The sequence below is a fragment of the Podarcis cretensis genome (assembly GCF_951804945.1).
Source record: "Podarcis cretensis genome assembly, chromosome: 2".
NCBI classification, from domain to species: Eukaryota; Metazoa; Chordata; class Lepidosauria; order Squamata; family Lacertidae; genus Podarcis; species Podarcis cretensis.
In genome coordinates, this window is record NC_137171.1 from 45,051,404 (window position 1) to 45,077,053 (window position 25,650).

Here is a 25,650-nt window from a genome sequence, read left to right on the forward strand (position 1 = left end):
GGATCAAAGGAAATAGGTGTGAGAATGCAAATGTGAGATTTCCCTCTCCTCCCAGATAGAAAAGGGAAACTGAGAGGCTATGGGGTTAGAGTTGGGAATGGTGTAATCAGGAAGCAGAGATAGGAAGCGTTAGCTGGGTTGTGCCCTGCAGTGCAAAATAGGCACCAGAGAAAGGATGGCGCTGGGCTCATTGTTGCTGCTATGGCATAACCTGGCACACAGGCTCAGGTTGCATATATGTGTAAATAAACCATATAACAAAATGACACTGCAGCCTCTATTGTGCCTCATTCCCAAAGGAAACATTAACCCTGAGCAGCATGCCTGCAACCCCTGGAATCTTGTGCAGCTACTCAGCTGGGGAGGCGTGGAACAATATATTCACTTACCACTAAAACTGTCCTCCTTATTAGAACAAATTAGTACTTTGAAAGTAACCAACAAAATACGAATCTTTAAAAAAGGATTAAAGGGGTTTGGTGAATTTACAAGAATCTTAGTCTAGTGCCTGCCCTAGGTAAATTGGTATAAAACATCACTAAGTGTATTTGGGTTGTACATAGTTTGAGTGGCATTCCTACCATTGAAGCACACACTGTTGACCAGTTCTGCCATTTACAAGAGAAGCCAGAGGAAACCAGTGTCAGGAAACTCACACTCCTCCCTGAAGCCCCTTTTCAATGTTTTAAAAATGGATTCAGCTTTGTATGTATGCATGTAAAATGGGAGAGTGTATTATTTAGGCAGTAGTCCTAAACCCACTTACCAGGGAAGCAGTCCCATAGAAAACAGCAGGACTAATCTTCAAGTAAACATGCATAGGGCTGGGCTGTTGATTGAATAAATGTACATTCAGCTCTCTAAGAATAAAAAAGGGTAAGATGTCCACCTATGTGGAGAAGCTGCTGTAGAACAGCTGAAGGAAAAAAAACCTGGGACGGGCATGTATATGTTTGTACACAACCTAAGGCTAATATTGTTTCTAGGGTAGATGCCTTGCTGAGGAAGAATCCACCAGGGGAAAGCAGAGCTTTATCCCAGCAACCCTTTATAATGAACAGAAATGAATTCTCTTTCTCCCCACTGCCGTTCCCAGAGGTTCTGTGCATTAAAACGAAGTCCCTCCTCACACATTATATCATTAACTTATGCGATTCATTGCCAGAATATGTTATGATGCTCACCACCTTACCTAGCTCTAAGGGATTAGACACATATAGGATCAGTCTATCAATTGCTATTAGCCATAACAGTTAAAGGGAAACTCTGTGCTTTGAAGCAGTAAAGCTCTGTTTAACAGGTGCAGGGAACATGCCACAGATGATGCTGGTCTCCATCATGCTCTGCTTGTGAGCTACTGAGGCCCATCTGGTTGCTGTGGCATCTGATCCAGCAAGACAACTGTTATGTTCCACCCAGTTCTACACTAAAGTCTAGAGATACCTTACTTTAAAGTCAGCACAGTTTCCTAATACTACAATATTATGTGGGTGTCCCTTGAACATGTTACTCAGTGAAATACATTTGACAACCAATCCACCTCCTGGAAGTATTACTTGAATATACTGTTTGGGGGAGTGGTAAGCTTGTGCAACCATTACCATTACTATAACCTGCTATAACTATTACCATTATTAGTGTAGGATATTTCCTTTTGAGTCACTTCCTTATACAGTGGACGCTCGGGTTGCAAACGTGATCCATGCAGGATGCACGTTCACAACCCGCAGCGTCCGCAACCCGCAGCAGCGCGTCTGCGCACGTGCGGGTCGCGATTCGGTACTTCTGCACATGTGCAAAGCGCGATTTAGCGCTTTTGAGCATGCGCGACCACTGAAACCTGGAAGTAACCCATTCTGGTACTTCCGGGTTTTGGCGGCCCATAACCTGAAAAAACGCAACCTGAAGTGTCTGAAACCCGAAGTATGACTGTAGTCAGCAAAGAAAGGGATTTTGTGTCAGTGTCTGAACACTGTAGAAACATACACTGTATTCACAATGAACAGCTACTTGAGGTTAGAAGAGACAAAGTACTTAAAAGTGTTAGAATCTAATTAGATGGCCGACTGATTTTTAAGTATGTTTGACTATTTCACAGCAACCAAATTGACTTAATGAGAAGCTGCTAGTGCACTTTCTGTGTGAACATAAAGAAAGCCCAATATGTCAGATCCAGCAGTGAGTAATTTTAATGTTACTTAGTTCTTCTTGAAGTGAATCTGAAGTACCAACAAAACAGCAGGCCCAAAAAGAAAATGTGTACTAAATTAGAATCAAATTGCTCCAATTTCAGTGGACGGGTATTTGAAGTTCTAACCACAAAACATGAAAGGGAAACTAGACTTTATTCTGTACCCCTCATGGTGATTTCCAAGTTCCCTGCTTTCCCTTGCTCTGAGCATGGCCGCTGTGGAGCTGTGTGTGAACAAGATATCAAGTGACAGTCCCAGCATCAAAGGTCTCCAATGCAAATAGACAGTTTTGCAGAGGGATTTATTAGGAATGAATATTCCTAAAATGTGCCTTTAGGTCCTCCCCAGTATTCCTAAAGGCACAGTCCTAAAGTCAGGAGCTGTCATTGAAACAGGCATAGCAGGGGAAGGAAGTTAGTTCAAAATGCTCTCTTTTTGGAATGACAGTCTTGATCAGGATCACAACCACAGCTGCAACTTTCTTTTTTCATGGATGTCCAAGGGCATGCAGTTGGGTAACATGCTGACATTCCCAGTCATGAAAATGTTTACTCAGAGCAAGTTGCATTGTTTTCAGCAATACTTCCAGACAAGAGGGCACAGGACAGAGCAGTAGATTGAAAAGTCTTGGAGCCCTGGAAACCCTAAAAAAGGGAAAGGCAACCTGTAGCCTTCCAGATGTTGTTTGACTCCAACTCTCACTCAACAGCTGCAGCCAGTACAGTCAATGACCAGTTGTTGTCCACCAACATCTGGAGGGAACCAGGTTCTTCATCTCTATTATAAAAGCGTCTTCTTCACAGTGCATTCAGTTCTCTTCTTAGGGTACCCATTCTGGATTACCAAGTGGGACAAGCCATGTTTGTCTTCCTTCAGACTGTTTGTGGCTGTTCCTGGTTAGGTATTGCTCAAATATAACTTTTTTATTTAATTCCCCTCTCTTTTATAAAAGTTCCCAGGGTGTCTTTGTGTAAGAAGAAAATACAAAACACAATTAGAGCACAAATAGTACAAATCTGTATCTAAACATACTCACGGGTATGGCAGCCGAACAGTATCACTGATGCACATTTTATTCCCATAAACTTGTTTCATAAAGCAACAAGTTTAGCCATAGCCACTCTTGACCTCCCTACCATTTACAGTAGGGACTTGTTTCATAAGTTGTTTCATAAAGCAACAAGTTTAGCCAAAGCCACTCTTGACCTCCCTACCATTTACAGTGGTAACCGCCAACGGCAAACAAATGAGTGTAAACACTAATATGCTATATAGACATAGGTCTAAGGGAGGACTGGGAATGCCAAATCGACAACTCTATTGCACAGCATTTCAAATCAAATCATTAATCCCACTGATTAAAAAAGGTAAATCCTTCAAATATTAAGTTAATAACAGTTTATATATGCAGTTGTTGTTGTTGTTGTTGTGGTGGTGCATACTTATAGCACATTCCTACATGTCTACTCAGAAGTAAGTTCCATGAAATGCAGTCAGACTTACTCCTAAGCTGGTTTATCTAGCATTGCTACCTTGATTAGATGAGACTCTGCGAGTGCAAAACAAATTTCAGGTTGCATGGATGATTGCTGGGACAAAGAAACAAATCATATTTCTGGGCTGAATAGACTTAAAAGCACTCTCTCAGCAACTACGTTGGGAAAAACATTACCTGCATAGACAACAATTCCTATTGTAACCTCTGTGTTCCTCACTGTGCATCCACGAAGAAGGAGACTTTCATTGTTAAAACCAATTCGTGTGAGGTCAGGCTGCTCCCTACAAGGAAGAAAAGGATTTTCCATTTATATCTTGGCTCTTACAGTGCACTCCCACACATATCTACTGAAAAATAAGCCCTGGTGAGTTCAACAAGACTTATTTCTAGGTAACAATGTACTGGACTTCAGTCTCACACACATATATATCACATTTCTAAACCAGGGGTGACTAACCTGTGGCCCATCAGCTCCCATCATCCCTGGACCATTGGTATGCTGGTCAAGGTTAACAGAATCCCCAAACATCTGACCTCAAGTTAGCCATGCTGTGGCTTCAAACCAGAGCCCAAGGGCAGAGTATCTACATTACAGATACTCTGCTCAAGGTCCACATCAGAGTCACCAAAGAGTGGTTCTGCAGAGCACCTCTTTATGCTCAGTGTATGAAGATTTTGGGAGGTTCCTTCTGCTTTCTGTTGTGCCAGCTGTGCAGGTTATAGGTAGGTAGGTACAAATGAAGTTTGTCTGAGACATCTATGAATGTAGGGATAAACACTGCAGTAACTTACACATAGCCTTTAAATCGATTGAGATGGTTGTTGGGTTTTTCGCAAACAATTGTGCTTTGGAAAAGTTCTGGTTCAAATTCAGCATTCTGCAACAAAACCAAACCCACAGTGAGTTCCTGTTATGTCAGGAGCAAATCAGTGCACTATTTCTGAAAGAATATCAAGCTGTGTAGTGAAAAAGGAACATCAAGCATTTAAATTTACATCAGAAACAACTGCCACTCAACACTGTAATTTACAGTGAGCCCAATATTTGTTATTAACCTGTCAGGTTGAAATGTGTTCTAATTTTGAACCCAGTTATAATGTATGTGTGTTTTCAGGCCTATGTATTTATGTGTGCGTATTTCTATATAAAAACATTGCTTAGACATCAATTATACAGTGTTGTAAAATGTAGCATCAAATGTATTTGTGGCTGCACACACAACTATCTTCCTTAAAGAATGAGTAGCAAAGAAAATAATGTGATTCTGAATGCATGAACACCACCAACAAGGCCTCACCTGCCAAACATAAGGTCTGAGATGGCTGATATTGGGAAAAGTACTCAGGTCCAAATTATTTAGCACTTTATATGCTAGTACTAGCACATTGAATTGGGCCAGATTTCTAAGGTTTGGACACCTTAACTTTACCAGCTTGAGTTTCTATTCCCCAGCATGTCCAAATTTCATTTCAGAACAATCAAATGTCTCCCTCTCAGATTTTGAAAGCCTCTTTCCTTTATCTCTTTGAGTTACTATGTGATTCCGATCTCCCGAAATAGAAGACCATTTCTTTTTGCATTACGATGTAAACCTACTGATTTTATATCTGCTTGGCCCACCTTTGTTTCACTGCCATGCTTCCTGCCTGAATCAATGAGGGATTTGTTAAGTGCCACACAAAATGGCTGGCATTCCACTGGCTGTGCCAGCCTGGATTAAGGCACTCTCACTGCTGTAGTTATATAGCTTTGGAGAGGCACCTACCTGTGTATATTATATATGGGATTACTATAGTGTTAGAATTCAAAGTGTAGCAGCCATTATTTTATAAACAGTAACCATCTCTCTGCCCTGCCTTCCAAACACAGTAATTCAGTACCAAAGGCTTGAGGCTGGTTCACACGACATCTCTTCAGACCACTTTGCCACACAAAAGCTCCGAGTCACATTATATCTAGCACCTGAAGCTAACATGGTGGCAGTTGTGGAAATGGTCTTGTGTAAACTAATCAAAGCACATTTTGCCAGATGGGTTTGCCAGAAGTTATCCTGCTAAAGATTCCCTCCAGCTGGACAGTTCTGTGCTTCTGTCTTAAATTTATTTGCATACCGAGGTGCCACTAAAAGAACAGAGGGAAGACAAGTTGCAAAAGTCGCTTCCAGGCATACCTGATTAAAGAATCCTTTCACAACTTGTCTTTGCTTAAGGTTCGTCTCGCCATCAAGATTTGATGTCTCTAAGTGACAGATCCCCTTCTGATCAGAGGTGTGGAGCAGCAGGATGTCTGCAGGGACAGTCTCATTACATTGCAGCTGCACAAAGTCTCCCACTCGTACCTCTTCCCAGCACATCTCAATGTAGGCTTTTTTCTTCCTGTTATGAGAAAAGACACCACAGCTGAATGGCCTGTGACAGGTTCATCAAGTCACAGAGCGTCTCTTTTCTTTGTGGTACAGCAGTGGCTGGTGAAGTGGTTCAAACAGAATGAGGAACAAATTCATTTTTATTTTTATTTGCATTTTTATGAGAAATTTTGTAACTGAGCTTTCTCAGAGCAATATGTGAACTGAAGTATAAATATCCCTTGAAATTTGCATATCTCTGAATTTTATGATGCAGGCCTCCAGTGTGTACCAAAATGCACCTACTAGGGGAAAGTGTGCATATCTATACATATACTAGTGAAACTAACATACAACAGTTCACTTTGTTAGGGGAAATTGAGTGCAAAAATGTGCATGTTACTTCCTTGTGACTGTGATTTTAGGAACACCTTTTAATATTGTGTTTTTAAATTGCTGTAACTTTATGTCCTTTTTGTCCTGGAACTTTATGGTGAAGGATGATGAATTTTCATGAATTATTTTTTTTTTAAATTTGCTGCAGAAATGAGGAGAACTGAATTTAACATTAGGAAAATGACAAACTGAGGGAACCTGAAATTGGCATATTCACCCATCCCTAGTTGAAGCCAAATGCTTTACTTATTGATCACAGGCATATAATAAGTACAATAATGTATATTTGTTTTTAAAACTCTTGAATTATTTGGCCAAAATTCATGATAGCAGGTGATAGATGAGCACCTTTGAAGAGGGTGTTCCATAATTGTTCCATAAGTGCAACAGAAAAATCCCTCTTTCCTGTCACTACTTGACTAATCCCTGAAGAGCCATCAATGATTATTTTAATGAATGGGCAGATTTGTATGGGAACACCAGCCTTTGGGATATTCTGATTTTCAGCTTTATATAACTTTACAGGTCAATGTCAGCACTTTCAATTGTACTTGGAAGCATATAAGAAACCAGGGAAGATGTTTAATACCAACAAGATACCGGTAGATTCCATATGTTTAATCCTAGTCAATTATTTGGCTGTTGTGTTTTCATGCAAGTGAAGCTTCTGAGTAGCCTTCAAAGGCACCCCCAACAATGATGCACTGTAGAAGTCTTCATAGATTCACAATTGTTGTTGTTTAATCGTTTAGTCGTGTCTGACTCTTCGTGACCCCATGGACCAGAGCATGCCAGGCACTCCTGTCTTCCACTGCCTCCCACAGTTTCGTCAAACTCATGCTGGTAGCTTTGAGAACACTGTCCAACCATCTCGTCCTCTGTCGTCCCCTTCCTCTTGTGCCTTCAATCTTTCCCAACTTCAGGGTCTTTTCCAGGGAGTCTTCTCTTCTCATGAGGTGGCCAAAGTGTTGGAGCCTCAGCTTCAGGCTCTGTCCTTCCAGTGAGCACTCAGGGCTGCTTTCCTTAAGAATGGAGAGGTTATCTGCTACCTGCTAGGAATTGATTCATGTGAAAAAGGCTTCTGCAGAGCCTCTCCCACTTGGTTACCCAAACAGCTATGGGGTGATTGGAACAGGTACTTAGTACTGCCTAAAAGCCGCATTTCAAACAATTCTGAGGTATTTTAGAGGTACTGTGGCAGGTATCTTTCTCCACGGCCTGGTCTCTTTCTTTAATCTTCCATTTTGTGTTCAGAACTTGTTCACCATCTATGTCCCTAAGCTGGGAATTTGTAACAGGAAATAAATTAAAGTTGGTGATCACAGACATAGTGGTTATGACTCTGACGTCCGCTGAAAAGGGAATAGATTGCACTGAATCAATATTTCCATCAAGAACATGGACAGAGAACAAAATGCGTATTTGTTTGGAAAACAGAACTGTGATGAAGGATCGTAAATGCTTTAAAAGATAGGATTAGAGACTCAAATGATCTTGATAAATAGGAGAGTTAGCCTGCAATCGATACAATGAAGACAAATGTGAAGTATTGCACTTCGGGAAGAAAAATGTTTCCACTTTGCTTGGCATACTTGAAAGTCTTGGATACAGTAATGACAACAAAGTGTTGCATTCCAAGCAAGTTGCCTGGGTGCAAAGGAACTGACTGAACGGGACTCTACCTTCCCTTCTTCCCCCCTGCAGCCTCCCCATGTGCCCTCAAAATCTGGTTCAAGGGCAGATTTTTGGGGTGCATGGGGGCTGCAGCAACGAGAAGAGGAAGGCGACATCCTGTTGAATGAGAGTTTGCTTATGTAGTGTTAAATTCCTCCCATAGAGGCAGAGGAACACAGGAATATAGAGCTGCCTTGTATCGAGTCAGATGATTAGTCCATCTAACTCAATGTTCTCTCTACACCAGGGGTGGGGAATCTCCTAATTAGACTTGCCAGACCCAATCTATTTACACTGTCATTTTATAGTGGTACCTCAGGTTACATATGCTTCAGGTTACATACGCTTCAGGTTACAGACTCCGCTAACCCAGATATAGTACCTCGGGTTAAGAACTTTGCTTCAGGATGAGAACAGAAATCGTGCTCTGGCGGTGCAGCGGCAGCAGGAGGCCCCATTAGCTAAAGTGGTGCTTCAGGTTAAGAACAATTTCAGGTTAAGTACGGACCTCCGGCATGAATTAAGTACTTAACCCGAGGTACCACTGTATTTATGATTACATTTCTATCCTGCTCTTCCCCCCCCCACCAAAGAAGCAACCCACACACCTTCACCTGGTGTGGGAAAGTCCGAACCATGGCTTGAAATGTCAATCTGTGACTAAAAGGAAGAACTGTTAAGAGTGCTCCCTGCTCTTTGACAAGTACAGCTTGAGCTGTACAGTGTCTTCCTTCACAGATGTAGCTTGAATTCACACAAGTGAGGAATCTCCAGCACCTGAGATCATGGTGATATCAGGGAACTGAGAAGTGGGTGGATGTGCCCAACTGCAAAAGTGGTCTGCAGAGCACAGGGGAGTTTCACATCTGGTCTGCTGGCCAGATCTTGTCTTCCACTTCTAGTCTCCACTGGCTGTGAGTAATTTTGCACAGCAGGGATTTCTCAGATCTTATCCTAGAGACCATTCTCAGTCATAATAGACATACATATTTGTGTTTAGGATTTGCTCTCTAAAAACACTGTTACACTAGATCAAGCATCCCCAATCTTTGGCCCTCCAGATGTTTTGGACTACAATTCCCATCATCCCTGACCACTGGTCCTGTTAGTTAGGGATCATGGGAGTTGTAGGCCAAAACATCTGGAGGGCCACAGGTACTGGCAGAAGGTGATGGCATTAACTTGCAGAAGTGCCTGGAAGGTAGTGAACTGGATCCCAGGTCCTTTGGGGAGTCTTTTGGCAGGAGAGTGAGGAAAGCGCTCTTTGCACACACTTCATAGATCATTTCTGAGTGCCAGCATAGGTCCATGCAGGTGCTTCAGATGGTTCTATACAGATCCAGAAACTACCAGCTAAATGCTGAGGAGTTCCACTGTACTTACAGGAAGGCACTGGAATATTGCTAAGTGTTGCAGAAGGTCTACCTCCATCTGCTAATTGTGGTGTGGGCAGAGCCCATATGATTTGTGGCAGTATAATGTAAGAACTAGTTCTTCATCCTGGAGGTCCAGCTCCGAGGGCTTTCTGGTGGTTCCCTCACTGCAAGAAGTGAGGTTACAGGGATCCGGGCAGAGGGTCTTCTTGGTAGTGGTGGCCGCCCTGTGGAATGCCCTTCCACCAGATGTCAAGGAAATAAACAACTATCTGACTTTTAGAAGACATCTGAAGGCAGCCCTGTTTAGGGAAGTTTTTAATGTTTGATGTTTTGCTGTGTTTTTAATATTCTGTTGGGAGCCACCCAGAGTGGCTGGGGAAACCCAGCCAGATGGGCGGGGTATGTATAAATAAATAAAGAAGAAGAAAAAGAGTTTGGATTTGATATCCTGCTTTACCACTACCTTAAGGAGTCTCAAAGCGGCTAACATTCTGCTTTCTCTTCCTCCCCCACAACAAACACTCTGTGAGGTGAGTGGGGCTGAGAGACTTCAAAGAAGTGCGACCAGCCCAAGGTCACCCAGCAGCTGCATGTGGAGGAGCAGAGACGCGAACCCAGTTCACCAGATTACGAGTCTACCGCACTTAACCACTACACCACACCACAAATAATAAATAAATAAACCTGGGTTTAAGAATAAAGGGAACTCCAAGTTTGCTCCAGAACCCAATTAGTTCACAACTCGGAGCCATGTTTTCACCTCTCTCTCTCAAAAAAAGGTTGGATCCCTTGGAATCTCCAGCCCATTACAGTAGACCTTCTGGGCATGTGAATGTGGTCTTCTGAACTCACTGTCACCTTATTCCAGGTGGGTAAGAAACACAATGGGTGGAAACTGCAGGGCCAAGTAGGCTCCCTTGAGATCTGAATTCCATACACTGGCTGTACCCGTCTGCCAGCACCAATGCACAACTCCTACACTGTGCTGTTGTGCCAATACGGTTCTTTCCTGCTGTGCTGAGAGCAATGTCAGACGTTCAAAACGAGGTTTTCAAAAGTATTTTAATCATGAAAATAGGGAGGGGAATATCTTATACAGAAGCATGTTTAAACATTGTCTGTCGGGAGTTGGTTGTGGGGAGGGAGGATTTTCTCTGACCCACTTTAGGCATAGCAATAGAAGCAGAGGGTGTGTCATAGTTCTTGATGAAAGAGGCACCTGCTGCCTCTGTCTGGGGAACAGCACATTATTTCCACCTGCTTTTCTGCCAGGGAAAGAAAAAGTACGGGGCTCTCTTGCTGATAAATGAAAACAGCTAAATTAATTCATCGCCTGGAGTGATTTGAATGTCACAGCATGTCTGTTATTATCATTATGTGAAGTACCTGCTCCCTTTAGGACTCAGCTCTGGTTAGCCATTGCTCAATGGAAGCCATGCTGTGCAAGTCGCTCAGACCAGTGAAGATGATCAAGAGATCAGGAGAGCGAGACACTCTTCTCCAAAGCAACGCCTAGTGCCCTGTGACGACTTGCCTCACACTTGGAGTGGCAGTGCTGTAAAAACTAGCTACAAGCTTGGAGCGTGAGCCAAAATAGCTCACCATGCTGGAGATGCTTCCTGCTGACAAGCCAATGCTTGAGGTTAAACATTAGAATAAATCCCGTTGGAGCAGCTCTGAAATGAAACAGACGAGCCATTCATTTGTCCAAGAGCATGCCAGATGCAAGGGCCTGTGTGTTCTGTCTCTGCCCCTCCACCACCGAACTTGCTTACAGGGTTCCTCCCTGCATTCAGGAACCCTGATCACAGAGCTTTCCAGATCTCACCAAGGGCTTGTCAGCATTTTCGAGTGAATGTGCTTTCAAGGCCCCTTCAGACCTTGCCATTTAATGCAGCGAAGTCAGGAACAGATGGGCTGGGGTGCATAGCCTTGTGCCTCCAACATAATGTCTGACAGGGTGAAACTTCATGAGATGTTTCCAGAATGGATGGGCATCTGTTGGGAATGGTTTAGGAGTGGAGGCTTTGGTGACTCACAGCTGTTTCATTCTGTGATGCAGAAGCCACCATTCGGTGGTGCTGTGAGGGAGCCTCATGCCCTCCCAAGGGATTAAAAGGCATGCAAATACAGAGCTGGGTAAATTGACTTTCTGGGAATGGGTGCTGGCATCCGTCTTGGGAGTCAATGGAGGAATGCACCTTTGTGGGTGAGGTCAAGCTGTTGGAAGGTTGCAGTGCCTGCTGTGGCTGATGCAGGTGAGACATGTTTTGCTGCATCTGGGCAGATGAAAGCATCCAGGTGTGTTGCTGCAGATGCACCATGGCATTTCTTCTCTCTTCACTCCTCCCAGTAGTCATTCCTCCTCTGGACACTGTTATGGATACATGACTTGACTGCCTGACTCCAGGCACTGTGGTTGTCTGCAAGGGATTCCCACATGATGTTGCCAACTTTCATGTCATGTTTGCAGACATCTTTGTAACGCAGAGTTGGTTTGCCAACCGGCCTGGTGCTGGAAGCCAGCTCCCCGTAGAGCATGTCCTTGGGGAACCATGAGCCAGAATCTAACTCATACTACCCCAGGATAAAAAACATGGATCAGAACTTTGCTTAATATCCTTGTTTGTAGTCAGAAATTAACCACATTTGTGTAGTTTCCTATACAGTAGTTTAACACGGCCTAGAAGCGTTCTATTATGGTGTGTACAAGAAGGTAAGAAGTGTGCAAAACATCACTTATTTTTGGTTTTAAAGAGGATGGTGTATTAGTATGTCGTGTCTGAACTTGGGCCAGTGACTTGCTCTAGACCACCAAATGAGCTTCAAGTACACATTCATTTCTGTTTCTCTCATGCATACAGTCACACACTGCTTCCACTGACTGCACATATTGGCTTCAGGTTAACACATCATGTCAGCCTAACCAACCTCACTGTTGGAAACAAAAAACATAACCCAATGAAAGTTCAATTCTTCACCCAAGTCAGTGTGCTGCACAGAAAGCACTCATTTCTATCTATGATCACAGATACACACACACACACACACACACACACACACAGAGAGAGAGAGAGAGAGAGAGAGAGAGAGAGAGAGAAAAAACCTAAAGCACTGAGAGATTTTAAAAGCAAGTCCAGACAACTTGCAGCAACTTATCCTCAGGCTACAGCTGCAAATCGGTACAACGCACAGCATTGCAAATATGTCCCATAAGATACACAGTGTGCATTCATAAAACTGCCTCAGTATATATTGATACCATTCAATTTGCAATTTATATTAAGTTAGTTTGAAAAGTGGTACAGGGGCATAGCCCTGAAGTAGCTGTTTTTCAAGAAAACCAGGAAAACTGCACCACATAAAAATGACTATTGCGATAATCCCAGGATACAGTTCAGCTGGGAAGGCAAATAGCTTTCTTGAGGACAAAGTCTCAATATTATTATTTTTTCTGGGGGGAGGGAGGATTTTGTAGAGCCGTGTTAGTTGATGAAAGACAAAAGAGGCCTGTTCTGACATACTCCTGTTCTCTTATTATTATTAATCTATGAACCAACTTTCACTGACGTCTCAAGGCATTTATAACAATGCAATAAAAACAACTAAAATAGGTTTTAAAGCAAGATAAAAATCAAGATAGATTTAAAAAGCATTGGTGGGACTAGATAATCCACAGGGGCCATTCCAACTCCATGATTCTATGATTCACTAGAGAGCCTCATCAGCAGAAACCCTGCAGAAAGACAGCTGCTTGTGCAATGAGACTTTCTTCCCTGTCCTTCCCCCATGCACACCCTGAAATTGGCTTGGGTGGGGCGAGAGAATCCATGGAACAGTGTGTGGGAGGAAGAGAGGAAGTATCATTTCACATGGCAAGTTAAAATGCTTGTACATTCGAAGTGTTTGTCATTTGCTGTTGTTGTTGTTTAGTCGTTTAGTTGTGTCCGACTCTTTGTGACCCCATGGACCAGAGCACGCCAGGCACTTCTGTCTTCCACTGCCTCCCACAGTTTGGTCAAACTCATGCTGGTAGCTTCGAGAACACTATCCAACCATCTCGTCCTCTGTCGTCCCCTTCTCCTTGTGCCCTCCATCTTTCCCAACATCAGGGTCTTTTCCAGGGAGTCTTCTCTTCTCATGAGGTAGCCGAAGTATTGGAGCCTCAGCTTCACAATCTGTCCTTCCAGTGAGCACTCAGGGCTGATTTCCTTCCTTTTGGCTAAGAGCAAGTGTGTTTGTCATAGTGTGATGCTAAATCCCACCCTACACATATAAACAACCAAGGCAGAGACCTATTCCCTCCCTCCCTGTCCTCCAGCTAGAAAAAGCCTCTTGAACCAAAGATGCCTTTAATTATTTCCAGAAATTAAAAACAGTGAGCACCTGTTGCATCTCAACAGGAATGTTGTCCCACAAAAACGGGGGAAGCCACACTGAAAACCCTGGCCCAAGTTGCTGTGGAGTGGGCTTCTGATACTCTAGGGCCTTCAAGGAGAGGCTATCTTGCAGAAAAGCATCCTACAGTGACCTACCGAAGCTGCAAGGTCACTAAGTGCCGTCAGGATCAAACACGGAAGTTGCCCTCCCCTGTTGCTTCTTTCTTTTTCAAGCACCAGTGCCACTTTGGCATTCGGTGATCAAAGGTCAGAATATGATTCTTAGCTTTCTTTGTTATACAAACAAAAGGAATATAGATATAAGGAAGAACAAATAAAATGCAAACCAATTTATGCTATAAAATAAGCGGTGTTATTTCCGCAAAGGGAAAGATCCAGACCTTATTTCCCCCTTGCAAGAAATGGTTGAAAGGAACAAGAGTTTAGAAGAGAAGAGAGAAATGCTATGTCTGAAAAATTGGGGGAGTCAGTAGAAAATTCCTGAGCAGAATATAAATAAAGAAATTGGGAATGAAAGGAAGGAAGAGGGGTAATAATAATAATAATAATAATAATAATAATAATAATAATAATAATAATTTATTATTTGTACCCCGCCCATCTGGCTGGGTTTCCCCAGCCACTCTGGGCGGCTTCCAACAAAGATGAAAAGTACACTAAAATGTAGAAGGAATGTTATAGAAGGAAGGCGTGTTAACTAGTTACACAGAAGCCCTATCGCATCTTATGTACTGAAATTGCTGAGGCTGATATACCACACAATAAGCCCCCATTTCCTTTATATGGCTATCAGGCCCCTTAAATGCTACCCTAGCTGAGTGGAATTGCTCTCCCTGGCCCAACCACATGCACAGCAGGGGCCAAAAACAGAGTCCTAAACATAAGATTTGTGTGCAGTGCTAGGAGAGGGAAGCTATCAATTCATTTAGGGTAGAAGAAGCACACTATTGGCCCTTGTCCACCCAGGATGAGTTATTCAAATGCTACCCTAACCACAGTAATGGGAAAATGGCTCCCATGTGGTTAGGTTAACTTTAAAGGGACTCAGTTTCTGCCTCCAAAATGGTGTTTTTGTTATTTAGCTGTGCTTCACTCTGAGGTCCCAAGGTGGATTGCCACAATTTAAAATACAATATTAAAAAATGGTTTAACAGCAGTTTACAATCACAAAAATCGAGTGGGTCCTAAAATATACATCTTAGGTGTGAACATCCGGAATAAAAAGGTGTGTCTTCACCATTCACTGAAAACTGTATAGTGAAGAAGGGTAGCACCACATAGTGGACACTGCAACAACCCAATGTGGAAGTTACTAGAGTATGGAGTCCAGTGGTTAAGTCATTTCTGTCCAAATGGGGCTATAGATGGTGAACTAACCAGAGGTGGGGGTGAAAAGAACTTCTAGCCCTTAAGCAATCTGAGTCTCCTGTAACAGTGTTGAATTCAAGCTGCATCATCTTCCTTCCAGGGAACTGCTACCCCATTCAGAAAAGGCCATCTCCCCACCTCCTGAGCATGAGAATTTGGGATGCACAACACTTCTGTCTTTTCACTGCCTCTAATAGCTCAACCACATTTCCCAACTCCAATGAAACAGAGAGACAGAGCTGGGGGTCACCTGCATACTGATGTCTCTTTACTCCAAATCTCATGTTGGCAGCTCCCAGCAGCTTCAGACAGATGTTAAGTAGCAAGGGGGACAAGATGGAACTTTGCATTTCTCTGGGTGTCTCAACCCAACCTGAGCAACACCCAGACTCCCTAGAATCACCTCGATTCTGCCCAGGCATTGGCTCTTGCCTGAACCCAGTGCACAGCCCTATAGAAGACTATAGTCCTCTTCTATTGTAAGGCAGGTAGGCCTAGATTTTTTTTTAAAGAGGTAATGGGAAGGCAATCAATCCAGACATGTGCAATAAATGCTTCAGTGTAGTTTTCCAGAGGTGAATGACACTCCTCAGTCATTAAGAATCACACAGCCCATCAAATCACACAGCCTCTTAAGTTTCATACCTTACCATAGAAACTATGCCGAAATTTCTAATGCACATGGAAAGTGCTTAATTTTATCTTTTTCTTTTTGCCCTCATGTTTGACAGGGAGCATTGCCTATTACCATTCACAAGATACCAGACTGACCAATTCTAAAGACATATCTTCCCGCTTAATCCTGACCACACTGTGCCACAATCAGACACTGGATACACAGTAGAAAATTCTTGCTGGGCAAATAGCTCGAGATCATTCATGCTTGTTTTGAGCCAATCTAGTTGTACTACCCTTGTAGGTGGGACAAATTTGAGATGCAATCTTCCTTAATCTTTTAGTAACTTGAAGATGCGAGAAAACAAAATTTCTTTCAGAAATTGGAAGACAGTTCTGTTTTCATATTTCTGATGGAGTTCTAATGTGGTGATGGATAATGTACCGTATTTTTTGCACCATAGGGCGCACCGGACCATAGGGCGCACCTAGTTTTTAGACGGGGAAATCAATAAAAAAAAATCTCACTGCTCACTGCTTTGGCTTCCTCTTTAGCCCTGCACAATCTCTCCCTGCCGGGGAGAGGCTGCGCAGGGCTAAAGAAGCCATAGCCCCGTGCAGCCTCTCCCTGCCGGAGGGGTTGTGCGCGGCTATGGAACAAGCCTGCATTCGCTCCATAGGACGCACACACATTTCCCCTCAGTTTTTGGAGGGAAAAAACTGTGTCCAATAGAGCGAAAAATACGGTAGATCTCTGGCATAAAAGAGACACTTCTTCTCTCACTCACTTTTTGATTTGCAATAAGCATGGTTTGTTATTTGGTCTGAAGTTGGCAAATTAGGTTACTGTAAACCATTGTTCACTTCCAAGTCAGAATGGGAAACCCAGTTCATAGTGTGGTTTCCAGTTCTGTATGGAGGCAAATTATTTTGGGCATTAAATCTCATTTGCCCTGTTTGGATGTATTGAAAAAGGATTGTATCCAATTTAAGGGTAGGCAACACATTCCGTCATTGCAAGGATTTCTACTTGTACAATGGAACTTTCCCCCTCTCCTCCCATTGTGTGTACCCTAAATCCCTGGAACAGATTTGGGGGAAGATGCAGGGTGCATGTGGGGAAAGGAGAAGGAAGGAAGCTACAATGCAGAAATCATTGCAATGACAGAATGCATTGGTTGGATACTGCCCTTGCTATGGTTATAAAGCACCAGGAAGTGAGGGAGAAAACTGGAGCACACAGTGGTGTAGCGTGGGGGGTGCAGGGGGGGCCAGCTGCACCGGGCGCAACATTTTGGGGGGGCGCGCTCGCACTCGCAGCTCTCTGCCCCTACCAGGCTCACTCACTCTCTCTCACTGCAGTGCTGGCTGTGCGAATCCGATCCGAGCCGCCGGGTCGCCGCCCACTGTGGAGGGAGAGGGTGCCAGGCGTGCGCTGCGGTGCAGAGCGGAGAGAGAGCGAGGGAGGGACTATCTGGGGGAGGGACAGTGCAGCGGCCGCCCAGCGCAGCGCTGAGCGGAGAGAGAACCACACCCGACCAGCCCAGGCAGCAGCAAGAAGAAGCTGGCAGGGGCGGCAGGTTAGGGGTTAGGGGCGCAAATTACTTGTCTTGCCCCGGGTTAGGGGGCGCAAATTACTTGCCTTGCCCCGGGTGCTGACAACCCACGCTACACCGCTGGGAGCACATTAAGGGGAGGTAGAGAAGCAAACATTTGAGCATAAGGCCTTCTTGGCCTAAGCATGGCTTAGCTATGATGCCTGCTCTGGGCTACTGTTTCCACTCATGTTATCTTTGGAATAGTACAAGAAAAGTAATGAATAGACCAAGAAACCAGGAAATGAACTACAAAAAAATCGCTGCTCTGATGTGGTTGACAACAATTTCAACAACTCAGATTTTTCCAATACGTCATACACAATTAACAATATTATTTTTCAAAAGGTTGAGGTGTAAGGTTGTAGCACCTTATGAAAACAACAATTCTCCCCTTTTACCTGAAGTAAGAGATGAGATTACTAGAATTTTACAAAGCAATCATGCACAGAAACCAGGAAACACGTTGTTGTCAGGCAGTCTCTGAATTTGCCCCCTTTCACTGAATGCACTGCTTTTACTAACACTAGAAATACTTAAGAAGAACACTTTCCTTCCAAGTTATTTTGAAACTAGAAATGTTGTTTGTGTTTCTGAATCGCAGGGGGACATTTCAGTCCACTCCAGATATAGTTTCTATTGTGCGTTCATGGTAAGTTATGCTGATCATGCTATTGGAGTGGTCCCAATTTCAATACTGTTTGTACCAGCAAAAGTATTGGGTCATACTGCTTCATTTCCAGTCCATGTACACACCCTGTAACTTCCTGCTGAAATCCCATAACTTTTCATACCACAAACATTCTGGGCATTTTTTTTGTCCCACTTTTGCTATATTATTGGGAAAGCATTGTCGAACTAATAAAGCAGAATAAACACATCACCAACACACTATTATTGTGTTACAGAATCCACCCACAATAAGGACTCACAAATAGTCACTTAAACAAAAAGACAAATACGCCTTTTAATCTAATATTTCAATGCAAGTTTCTGAAGCATTCCCCAAATTGAATCCAATGACTTATTTACCTTTTGTATACCAGACAGCCCATGCTATTGATCTCTTTGTCCAGTTTGAATCTCCGAAAGTCCTCCCAAGCATCTTTGATAGCTGTGATGGCCATGATAACACAGACTGGGATCACAGATATCCCAGGTTCAAATGCATTGACCACTGGCACAAAATTGAGTACTGCAATGCCCACAAAATATAAATTAGCAAATCGATGAAATTGTTCATACAGGTTTTTAGGGATGAAGGACAGAAGAGTGTATCTTGTGGTCTTGATCCTGTTGCCCACATAATGTCTGTTTGGATTTTCTTTCCACGTGTCTTCAAAGGGCAAGTTAGAAACAACGACTCTTTTTGCTTCTTCTTTCTTTTTTCTCCTCGTCCTTCTCTCTTCAGGCTCCTCATTCTCAGAATCAGAAGCAGCATTCTGGCAGCATGGTCTTCTGAACCAAAAGATGTCCCTCAGGAATTTTATAGGGCACATTTCCTTGACATCTTCCTGCCCCTTAAAAGCCACACTTTCTTGCACAGGTTTCTGAAAATTTAAGCTTCAGTCTTTTCTTTAAGTAGATTCGCTGTACGGCAAAGTGCCGGTCTGAGTTTAACTAAAGCAATTGCTTTCACTTGCTTTTAGTCAACACCTGCTGGAACACCTACGTCACAAATGCACACAGGTATCATCCTCCTATAAACCGGTTTTCCAGTCATCCAAGTGAGTGATTCTGGGTCCTAGTGCTTGCTCTTTGTAGTGATGAATGAGGACTTTGTTCCTCAGATATACACTTGCATAGAAACTTCCTGAATCTCAATGTGAACAGCAGACAATGTTTCAGCCTATTTGTCTCTTATTTGAATATTTGGGACATATTCTTAATATCACAGGTTTAATATATATTAAATGCCATGTGTGCGCGCACACACACATGCATACAGGGCTCAAAATCAATCATATTCTGCACAAAGAAATTCTATGCAACAAAACTAAACTACACACAGACCAAAGATGAATTCTACAGCCTGCATTATTTGCACAAAAAAGAACATTTGCATAGTTCTGTTTACTTTTCATAATATATTGCATTTCTTGTCACCATGAGGATTCCCAGCCTCTGGAAATGTTATTCTTTTGCATTCTGCTTCCTTCTTGTAGCAGAAAATGATATAGTCCAGTTGGGCCTGGACCAGGAAGTGGAAAGGAGAAAGAGGAGTTGAATACAGAGCTGCTGAAAACAGGCTGCATCTTTATTTTATGAATAACTTTCTGTGGTGTGGTGTTAGGAGGGCAGGGGATAAAGCACTGTAGCACTTGTTAAAGGCCCCCCCCCCAGACATAGAACAATGCAACTTGATGCCTCCTTCCTTAGCTATTGATGTGAGGCACACTTCCAGTTACAGGACTGTTCCAGTTACAGCCCAAAACTTCTTAAGGAGTCCCCACAAAGAGGTTTCCACTTCCTCAGTGACCATTGGCAGTTGTAAACACATATGCAGATCTAGTGACAAGCAAATACTACGTGGCTTGATTTGAATTGGGATCAGAAAATCCATTTAAAACAAAATATTGTGTCTAAGTTAATTCTGAGCCCAAGTCTCAATTACATATTTGGGAATGCAGTAAAACCCAAATACCCTCCTGAAAGTCTTCTAACCCCACATTGTGAGTAGGGATGGACGAAACTGGTCTCAGTTAAGTTTCTCATTTTTTCCAATCTTAAATTCAGTTTTCCACATTTCCATAGCAATTTGTGGTTTTTAAAAGAGATCCTGATGAAAATTCACCAGACTTTCATTGCAATTTTCTCCTAATAAACAGATTTCCATATGCAATTTTGCCTAAGATACAGTTTTGCAAGCCATTTCCCCTAATAAAAAGCATTTTTTGTGTGTGCTACTTTCACTAATATGTGTTTATGCACATTTTCCTCTAACAGATGCACAATGGGTGGTATTCAGTGCAGCTTTACTTAAATTAGATCCACTGAAATTAGTGAGAAAGGTTACTTTAGGTCCATTAATTTCAGTGGGTTTATTCTGAGTAAAACATAGTTGACTACCACCCATTCTTTGTCTGGATAACTTCATCACAAAATTCAGAAAAGTATTAATTTTGAAGGATAGCAGCATTTCTGTTTGCATTTTGGTTCACAAAGTGTAAATCAGGTAGTGTCTCATTAAAATGCAAAGTGCCACTTGTTGGAATGCTGTAATGATGTTACAGGCATCAGATACCCTAGGAAACAGAATTCCTCCCTGGTGCCTAAGTGCTTTGTTTGGCCATAAGAACGTAAGAAGAGCCTGTTGGATCAGAATGATGGTTCAGCTAGTCCAGCATCCTGTTCTCACAGTGGCCAAGCAGATTCCTCCTGCAAGCAGGTGCACAAGAGCATTCTTGGTGGGCACTAGGAGCGTTGGTAGTTACATATCCCTTTTGTCAACAGCAACAAAAACACACAACTCTGTAGAGATATGTGTCTCCTGTAGAAGCATGCAGGCTGGTAGTTGCAGCCTGGCAGGAATTCAAGTAATCCCAGCATAACACTAGAATGGTTTACTAATATGTTTGCCAAAATAAATATTTAAGATGCCATCTAGAGCCAGAAGAGGATTTCAACATGAATTTTAAAGCAGAAATCACCTACTACAGAGTATGATTGCTGGTTATTTAATTGTAATAATAATAATAAAAATATTAAAAATAAAAATTATTTATACCCCGCCCTCCTCGGCCAGAGCCGGCCTCAGGGCAGCTAACACCAGTAAAATTACAGTAAAATCATAATAGGGAAAAAAACACCAATTTAAAATACAGGTTAAAATGCAATTTAAAATGCAGCCTCATTTTAAAAGTAGCCCATGAATCAAAACCGTAAGGGGAGGGAAAACATAAGGGTCAGACTGAGTTCAAACCAAAGGCCAGATGGAACAGCTCTGTCTTGCAGGCCCTGCGGAAAGATGTCAAGTCCTGCAGGGCCCTAGTCTCTTGTGACAGAGCGTTCCACTAAGTCGGGGCCAGTACTGAAAAGGCTGGAACGAAGCGCTGGAATGGAGATCTGGAGTATTAGTTAATGAAGCAGAAGAAGGCTTACCTATTGTATGCTTTAGTCTTGGATGAATTGATTTGCTGATCAAACCTGTATCTCTTAAAATCTTCAGCACCATCTTTAACTGCGATAACTAAAAGCACAGCAACCAAAGGTAACATTGTGATCTCCCTGTGGAAGACTTCTAGCTGTGGGAACCAGTTGATGATCACCAAGAACAGGAAATAGACATTGGCCAACCTAAAAAAAATTGTATCCTATTAAAAGAGGTTGATAATTTTACACTTGATTTCCACTTCCTAATTTGGTTCTTTTTGGGTAGTTAACAACAACAGGAAAAATCTGAAACACTAATTCATGGGTAGGCAAACTAAGGCCCGGGGGATGGATCTGGCCCAATTACCTTCTAAATCCGGCCCACAGATGGTCTGGGAATCAGCGTGTTTTTACATGAGTAGAATGTGCCCTTTTTAAAAAAATGCATCTCTGAGTTATTTGTGGGGCCTGCCTGGTGTTTTTACATGAGTAGAATGTGTGCTTTTATTTAAAATGCATCTCTGGGTTATTTGTGGGGCATAGGAATTGGTTCATCCCCCCTAAAAAAAATTGTCCAGCCCCCCACTAGGTCTGAGGGACAGTGGACCAGCCCCCTGCTGAAAAAGTTTGCTAACCCCTGCACTACTTGGATCAATCAGCTTCTTGAGATGCTCACCCCCTCAAAGGCTGCAAGCTGCTGGGCTTCACTAAAGAATGGTCTGCTAAGGACAAAGGAGATACTTAATCTCCCCATATGAGGCCACTCCTTGTTCAATCAAAATAGAAAATCAAGTTGAGACCATGATCTGAAGTATATGTGGGCTAGTACAGTATTGGGTGGGGATGCAGGTGGTGCTGTGGGTTAAACCAGATCTCAACACTAATTCTATATCACCACAATAAGCTAATTTAAGGAATTTGCCACGCAGTGCACTAAGTAGAAATCCCAACCCATTCCTTGATCCAAAACCCACAACACACATGCTACATATGTGGTCTGTCACCATGTTTTTATATACTATACATTCATATACTAGGGGAACATGATGACAGAAACCAAATTTCTATTTATCCATGTGACTAGACCTCCACCTGCAAATTCTTCATTAGTGGTGTATTAGGAAACTAACTGTCCATAGCTGTGATAGGAACAGAACTCCTGCTTCATCCAACCATATCTCTGCAATATATGCCAGACAAGGATCTTCATCCAGGGTTAAATTATGGATGAGTATAGTTTTTGCTGTTGTTGTAACTGATTGGTATTAAACATTTGACATAGTGGACTGTAGTCTTTGCCACAATACATTTAGGTTGCCATGGGACTCTATTGTTTTTAATGTTGTAGGTGTTTGGCCGTATCAAATATGGTATATTTTGTGTATTTTTTCCAAGCTAACCTGGCTGCACCCTATGAGAACTGGAAAGTTTTCTGTTAAATTCTACAGTGCACTACATTGATTGAGTTTTCAGATTTAACTACCGTAGGTTAGGCTTTTTAAATCAAACTACTCCATCTAACACTTTTTGCTTTGCTTTACCGTTCTAGCATTTCTTCCGAATGCCTTTCCATCCCTGAAAATATATGCAAAACCTTTTTATCTATATAGTTGTGGTGTGTATAGAAATACCTGTGAAACTGCTCGAAGAGATTTTGAGGTATAAAAGTCAGCAAAGTGTACTTGGTGGTCCGTATCCCATTTCCAGAATAAACACGACAGACTTTCTCTGATTCTTTCTGAAATCTCTCATTACTGGGAAATACAACTCTCCATTTGTCCAAGACGTATTTCTGCCTCTCTTTGTCAGCTGACAACAGAGGTGCTGATTCCAACTGAGTCTCGGAGACCTCTTCTACGGACCACCGAGACTGCCAGCGATACCAAGCAGAGTCTACTGACAGAGCCATTTTCACCTATGGAATTGCCTGAAAGAAAAACACATAACAAGGAATGAAAACCAATTCCAGTTTGGGAGCAAATGCATTTCTTGCTAGTGAAGCTTAAGGGCAGCAAATGAACATCTCAAGTTAATGTACTGGCTGCCTGAATTTCAAATATTGTGTTTCCAGAACAAATTGCATAGGCTAACAAGTACAATAAAAATACTTTGAGAAGAGAAAGAACAAACTGTTTAACTGTTTGGAATAAACCACAGTTTTGTTGTTAAAATGCATACAGGGGTTTTTGCAATATCCATACAGAGATCATTTCATACAAACAGAGTGGGAAGGTGATGCCAACATACAGTGAACTGAGTCACAGCAGATGTCGAAATGTTACAATATGAAAACCAGGGGAAAGGATATCTGGCATGCTGTGGAATGAAATATGCATATAGTTGTTTATTAGATCAAAGTCTAATAAACTGCATGCTTCCTCAGTGCTGGAAGTGATCACAACTTGTGGAGGGGAAAAAACCTAGAAGAAAGCGCAAAGCAGCAAGCAATTCTTGAATCCAGTTAATGGTCTAATTCTAAAATAATAATTTAAAAATCTACTTCAGTTTAAGCACTGAAGTCACTTACAAAATGACTTATGTGCCAAAAAAGCATTGAAACTGCAAGCAAAGGCATGTCCTTTAACCTCTACACCATGTAAGCCAGAGGTTGCCAACCTGGTGCCCATGGGGGCCGTGGTGTGCTCGAGGTCTTGCTCTGGTCACTGTGAAGTGTCTGAGCCTCCCAACACACTGCCCCCTTGGTCACAAAGTGGCAACGGAGGTTATGTTCTTCTCCCCTGAGAAATTGTAGTCTCCTCCTTTAAAAACTGCTACGCTGAATGTGGAAATGAAAGAGTCTGAAATCACGAGAACCACCAATTCTGAAGACTTGGTGCTGTTTCATTGCTTCCTGCTATTATGTTATTGCCAGGAGTGGCTACTACTCATTATAACCCAGTGGAACATTCATGTTTGGGGAGGTAGTATTGGAAGCGGGAAGCTGAGACAGAGAGGATAGCCATCACCTTCATGCTCTCCCTACGATGCAGTTTGAGGTGCTCAGTCAGGCTGCACAAAGCACAGGCAGCCTGCTGTCTTGAGAAAGATCAATAAAAGCAATGAAAATATCAGGATGCACATCCAAGCGAAATAAATCAGTGTTTTGCATTTTAAATTGCACATTCTTGTTTCCCCACCTCCTTAAGCTGGAGGCAGAGCTGGCCAAAAATACTGAGATGCGTCTGAACTGAAGGGCAACCCAGTCAGATGAGCAGTGTACTACTACTACTAGTACTACTACTACTAATAATAATAATAATGGCAAAGGAAGACAGGAAAAGCTGGCTAGGCGTGACATTGAACTGAGTGAAAAATGAAGATGGTTCATCATTCATTTATGTGGAATAATAACATTAGGCAGGACCTCTCATCAAACTGTTTTAGAATCTTGCTAAAGACTTCCTTTTTTACTTCAGTAAGCCTCCCCAGTCATAGTATTTATGCTTGTCTTTAAATTTTTGTTGATTTTATGTGTCTTACTGATAATTACATTATATTATTTTCTGTACAGAAGTTAGAATTTTTATTAAGTGTTTAATAAATATTTCTAGTTAAATAAATAAAACTGAAAGAAGGGGAATGAGAGGAAGCTGAAATGATCCCGAAAACCTGGGACTTGTCTCTCTTGTTGGGAAAAAATCAGAGATGGCAATTAAGTAGCTGAGAGTTTGAGAGAATTTATGCTTTTTTTCCAGGGGGAGGGGGAGGAATGAACCTCTGGAGCAAATGTAATTAAAGGAGAAATTAATTGGTAAGGAGGTAAAAGGGTGGATTGGTCCTTATAATTTAGAGGCACCAACTAATTGGTAAGGAGGTAAAAGGGTGGATTGGTCCTTATAATTTAGAGGCACCAACTATCCCTCGTGAAGCTGAGGCTCCAATACTTTGGCCACCTCATGAGAAGAGAAGACTCCTTGGAAAAGACCCTGATGTTGGGAAAGATGGAGGGCACAAGGAGAAGGGGACGACAGAGGACGAGATGGTTGGACAGTGTTCTCGAAGCTACCAGCATGAGTTTGACCAAACTGCGGGAGGCAGTGGAAGACAGGAGTGCCTGGCGTGCTCTGGTCCATGGGGTCATAAAGAGTCGGACACGACT

At 42.5% G+C, this 25,650-nt stretch overlaps 2 protein-coding genes across 3 annotated transcripts in view; both read right to left on the bottom strand.

Annotated features, from left to right (window-relative positions):
• Window positions 1–19,123, bottom strand: part of ATP10B (ATPase phospholipid transporting 10B (putative)) — a 52,047-nt gene extending 32,924 nt beyond the window's left edge. The window contains exons 1-4 of the mRNA XM_079964762.1: window positions 18,492–19,123; window positions 5,862–6,066; window positions 4,483–4,568; window positions 3,865–3,971 (exon numbers count right to left, since the gene is read on the bottom strand). Coding sequence (XP_079820888.1) covers window positions 3,865–3,971; window positions 4,483–4,568; window positions 5,862–6,066; window positions 18,492–18,958 — 865 coding nt within the window. The 5' untranslated portion in view covers window positions 18,959–19,123. The remainder of the gene's footprint in view (window positions 1–3,864; window positions 3,972–4,482; window positions 4,569–5,861; window positions 6,067–18,491) is intronic.
• Window positions 19,124–21,217: 2,094 nt separating this feature from the next.
• Window positions 21,218–25,650, bottom strand: part of LOC307209621 (phospholipid-transporting ATPase VB-like) — a 64,048-nt gene continuing 59,615 nt past the window's right edge. For both annotated transcript variants that reach the window (XM_079964916.1, XM_079964915.1), the window contains 2 exons: window positions 23,183–23,478; window positions 21,218–21,755 (listed from right to left, as the gene is read on the bottom strand). In XM_079964916.1, coding sequence (XP_079821042.1) covers window positions 21,557–21,755; window positions 23,183–23,460 — 477 coding nt within the window. In that variant the 5' untranslated portion in view covers window positions 23,461–23,478 and the 3' untranslated portion in view covers window positions 21,218–21,556. The remainder of the gene's footprint in view (window positions 21,756–23,182; window positions 23,479–25,650) is intronic.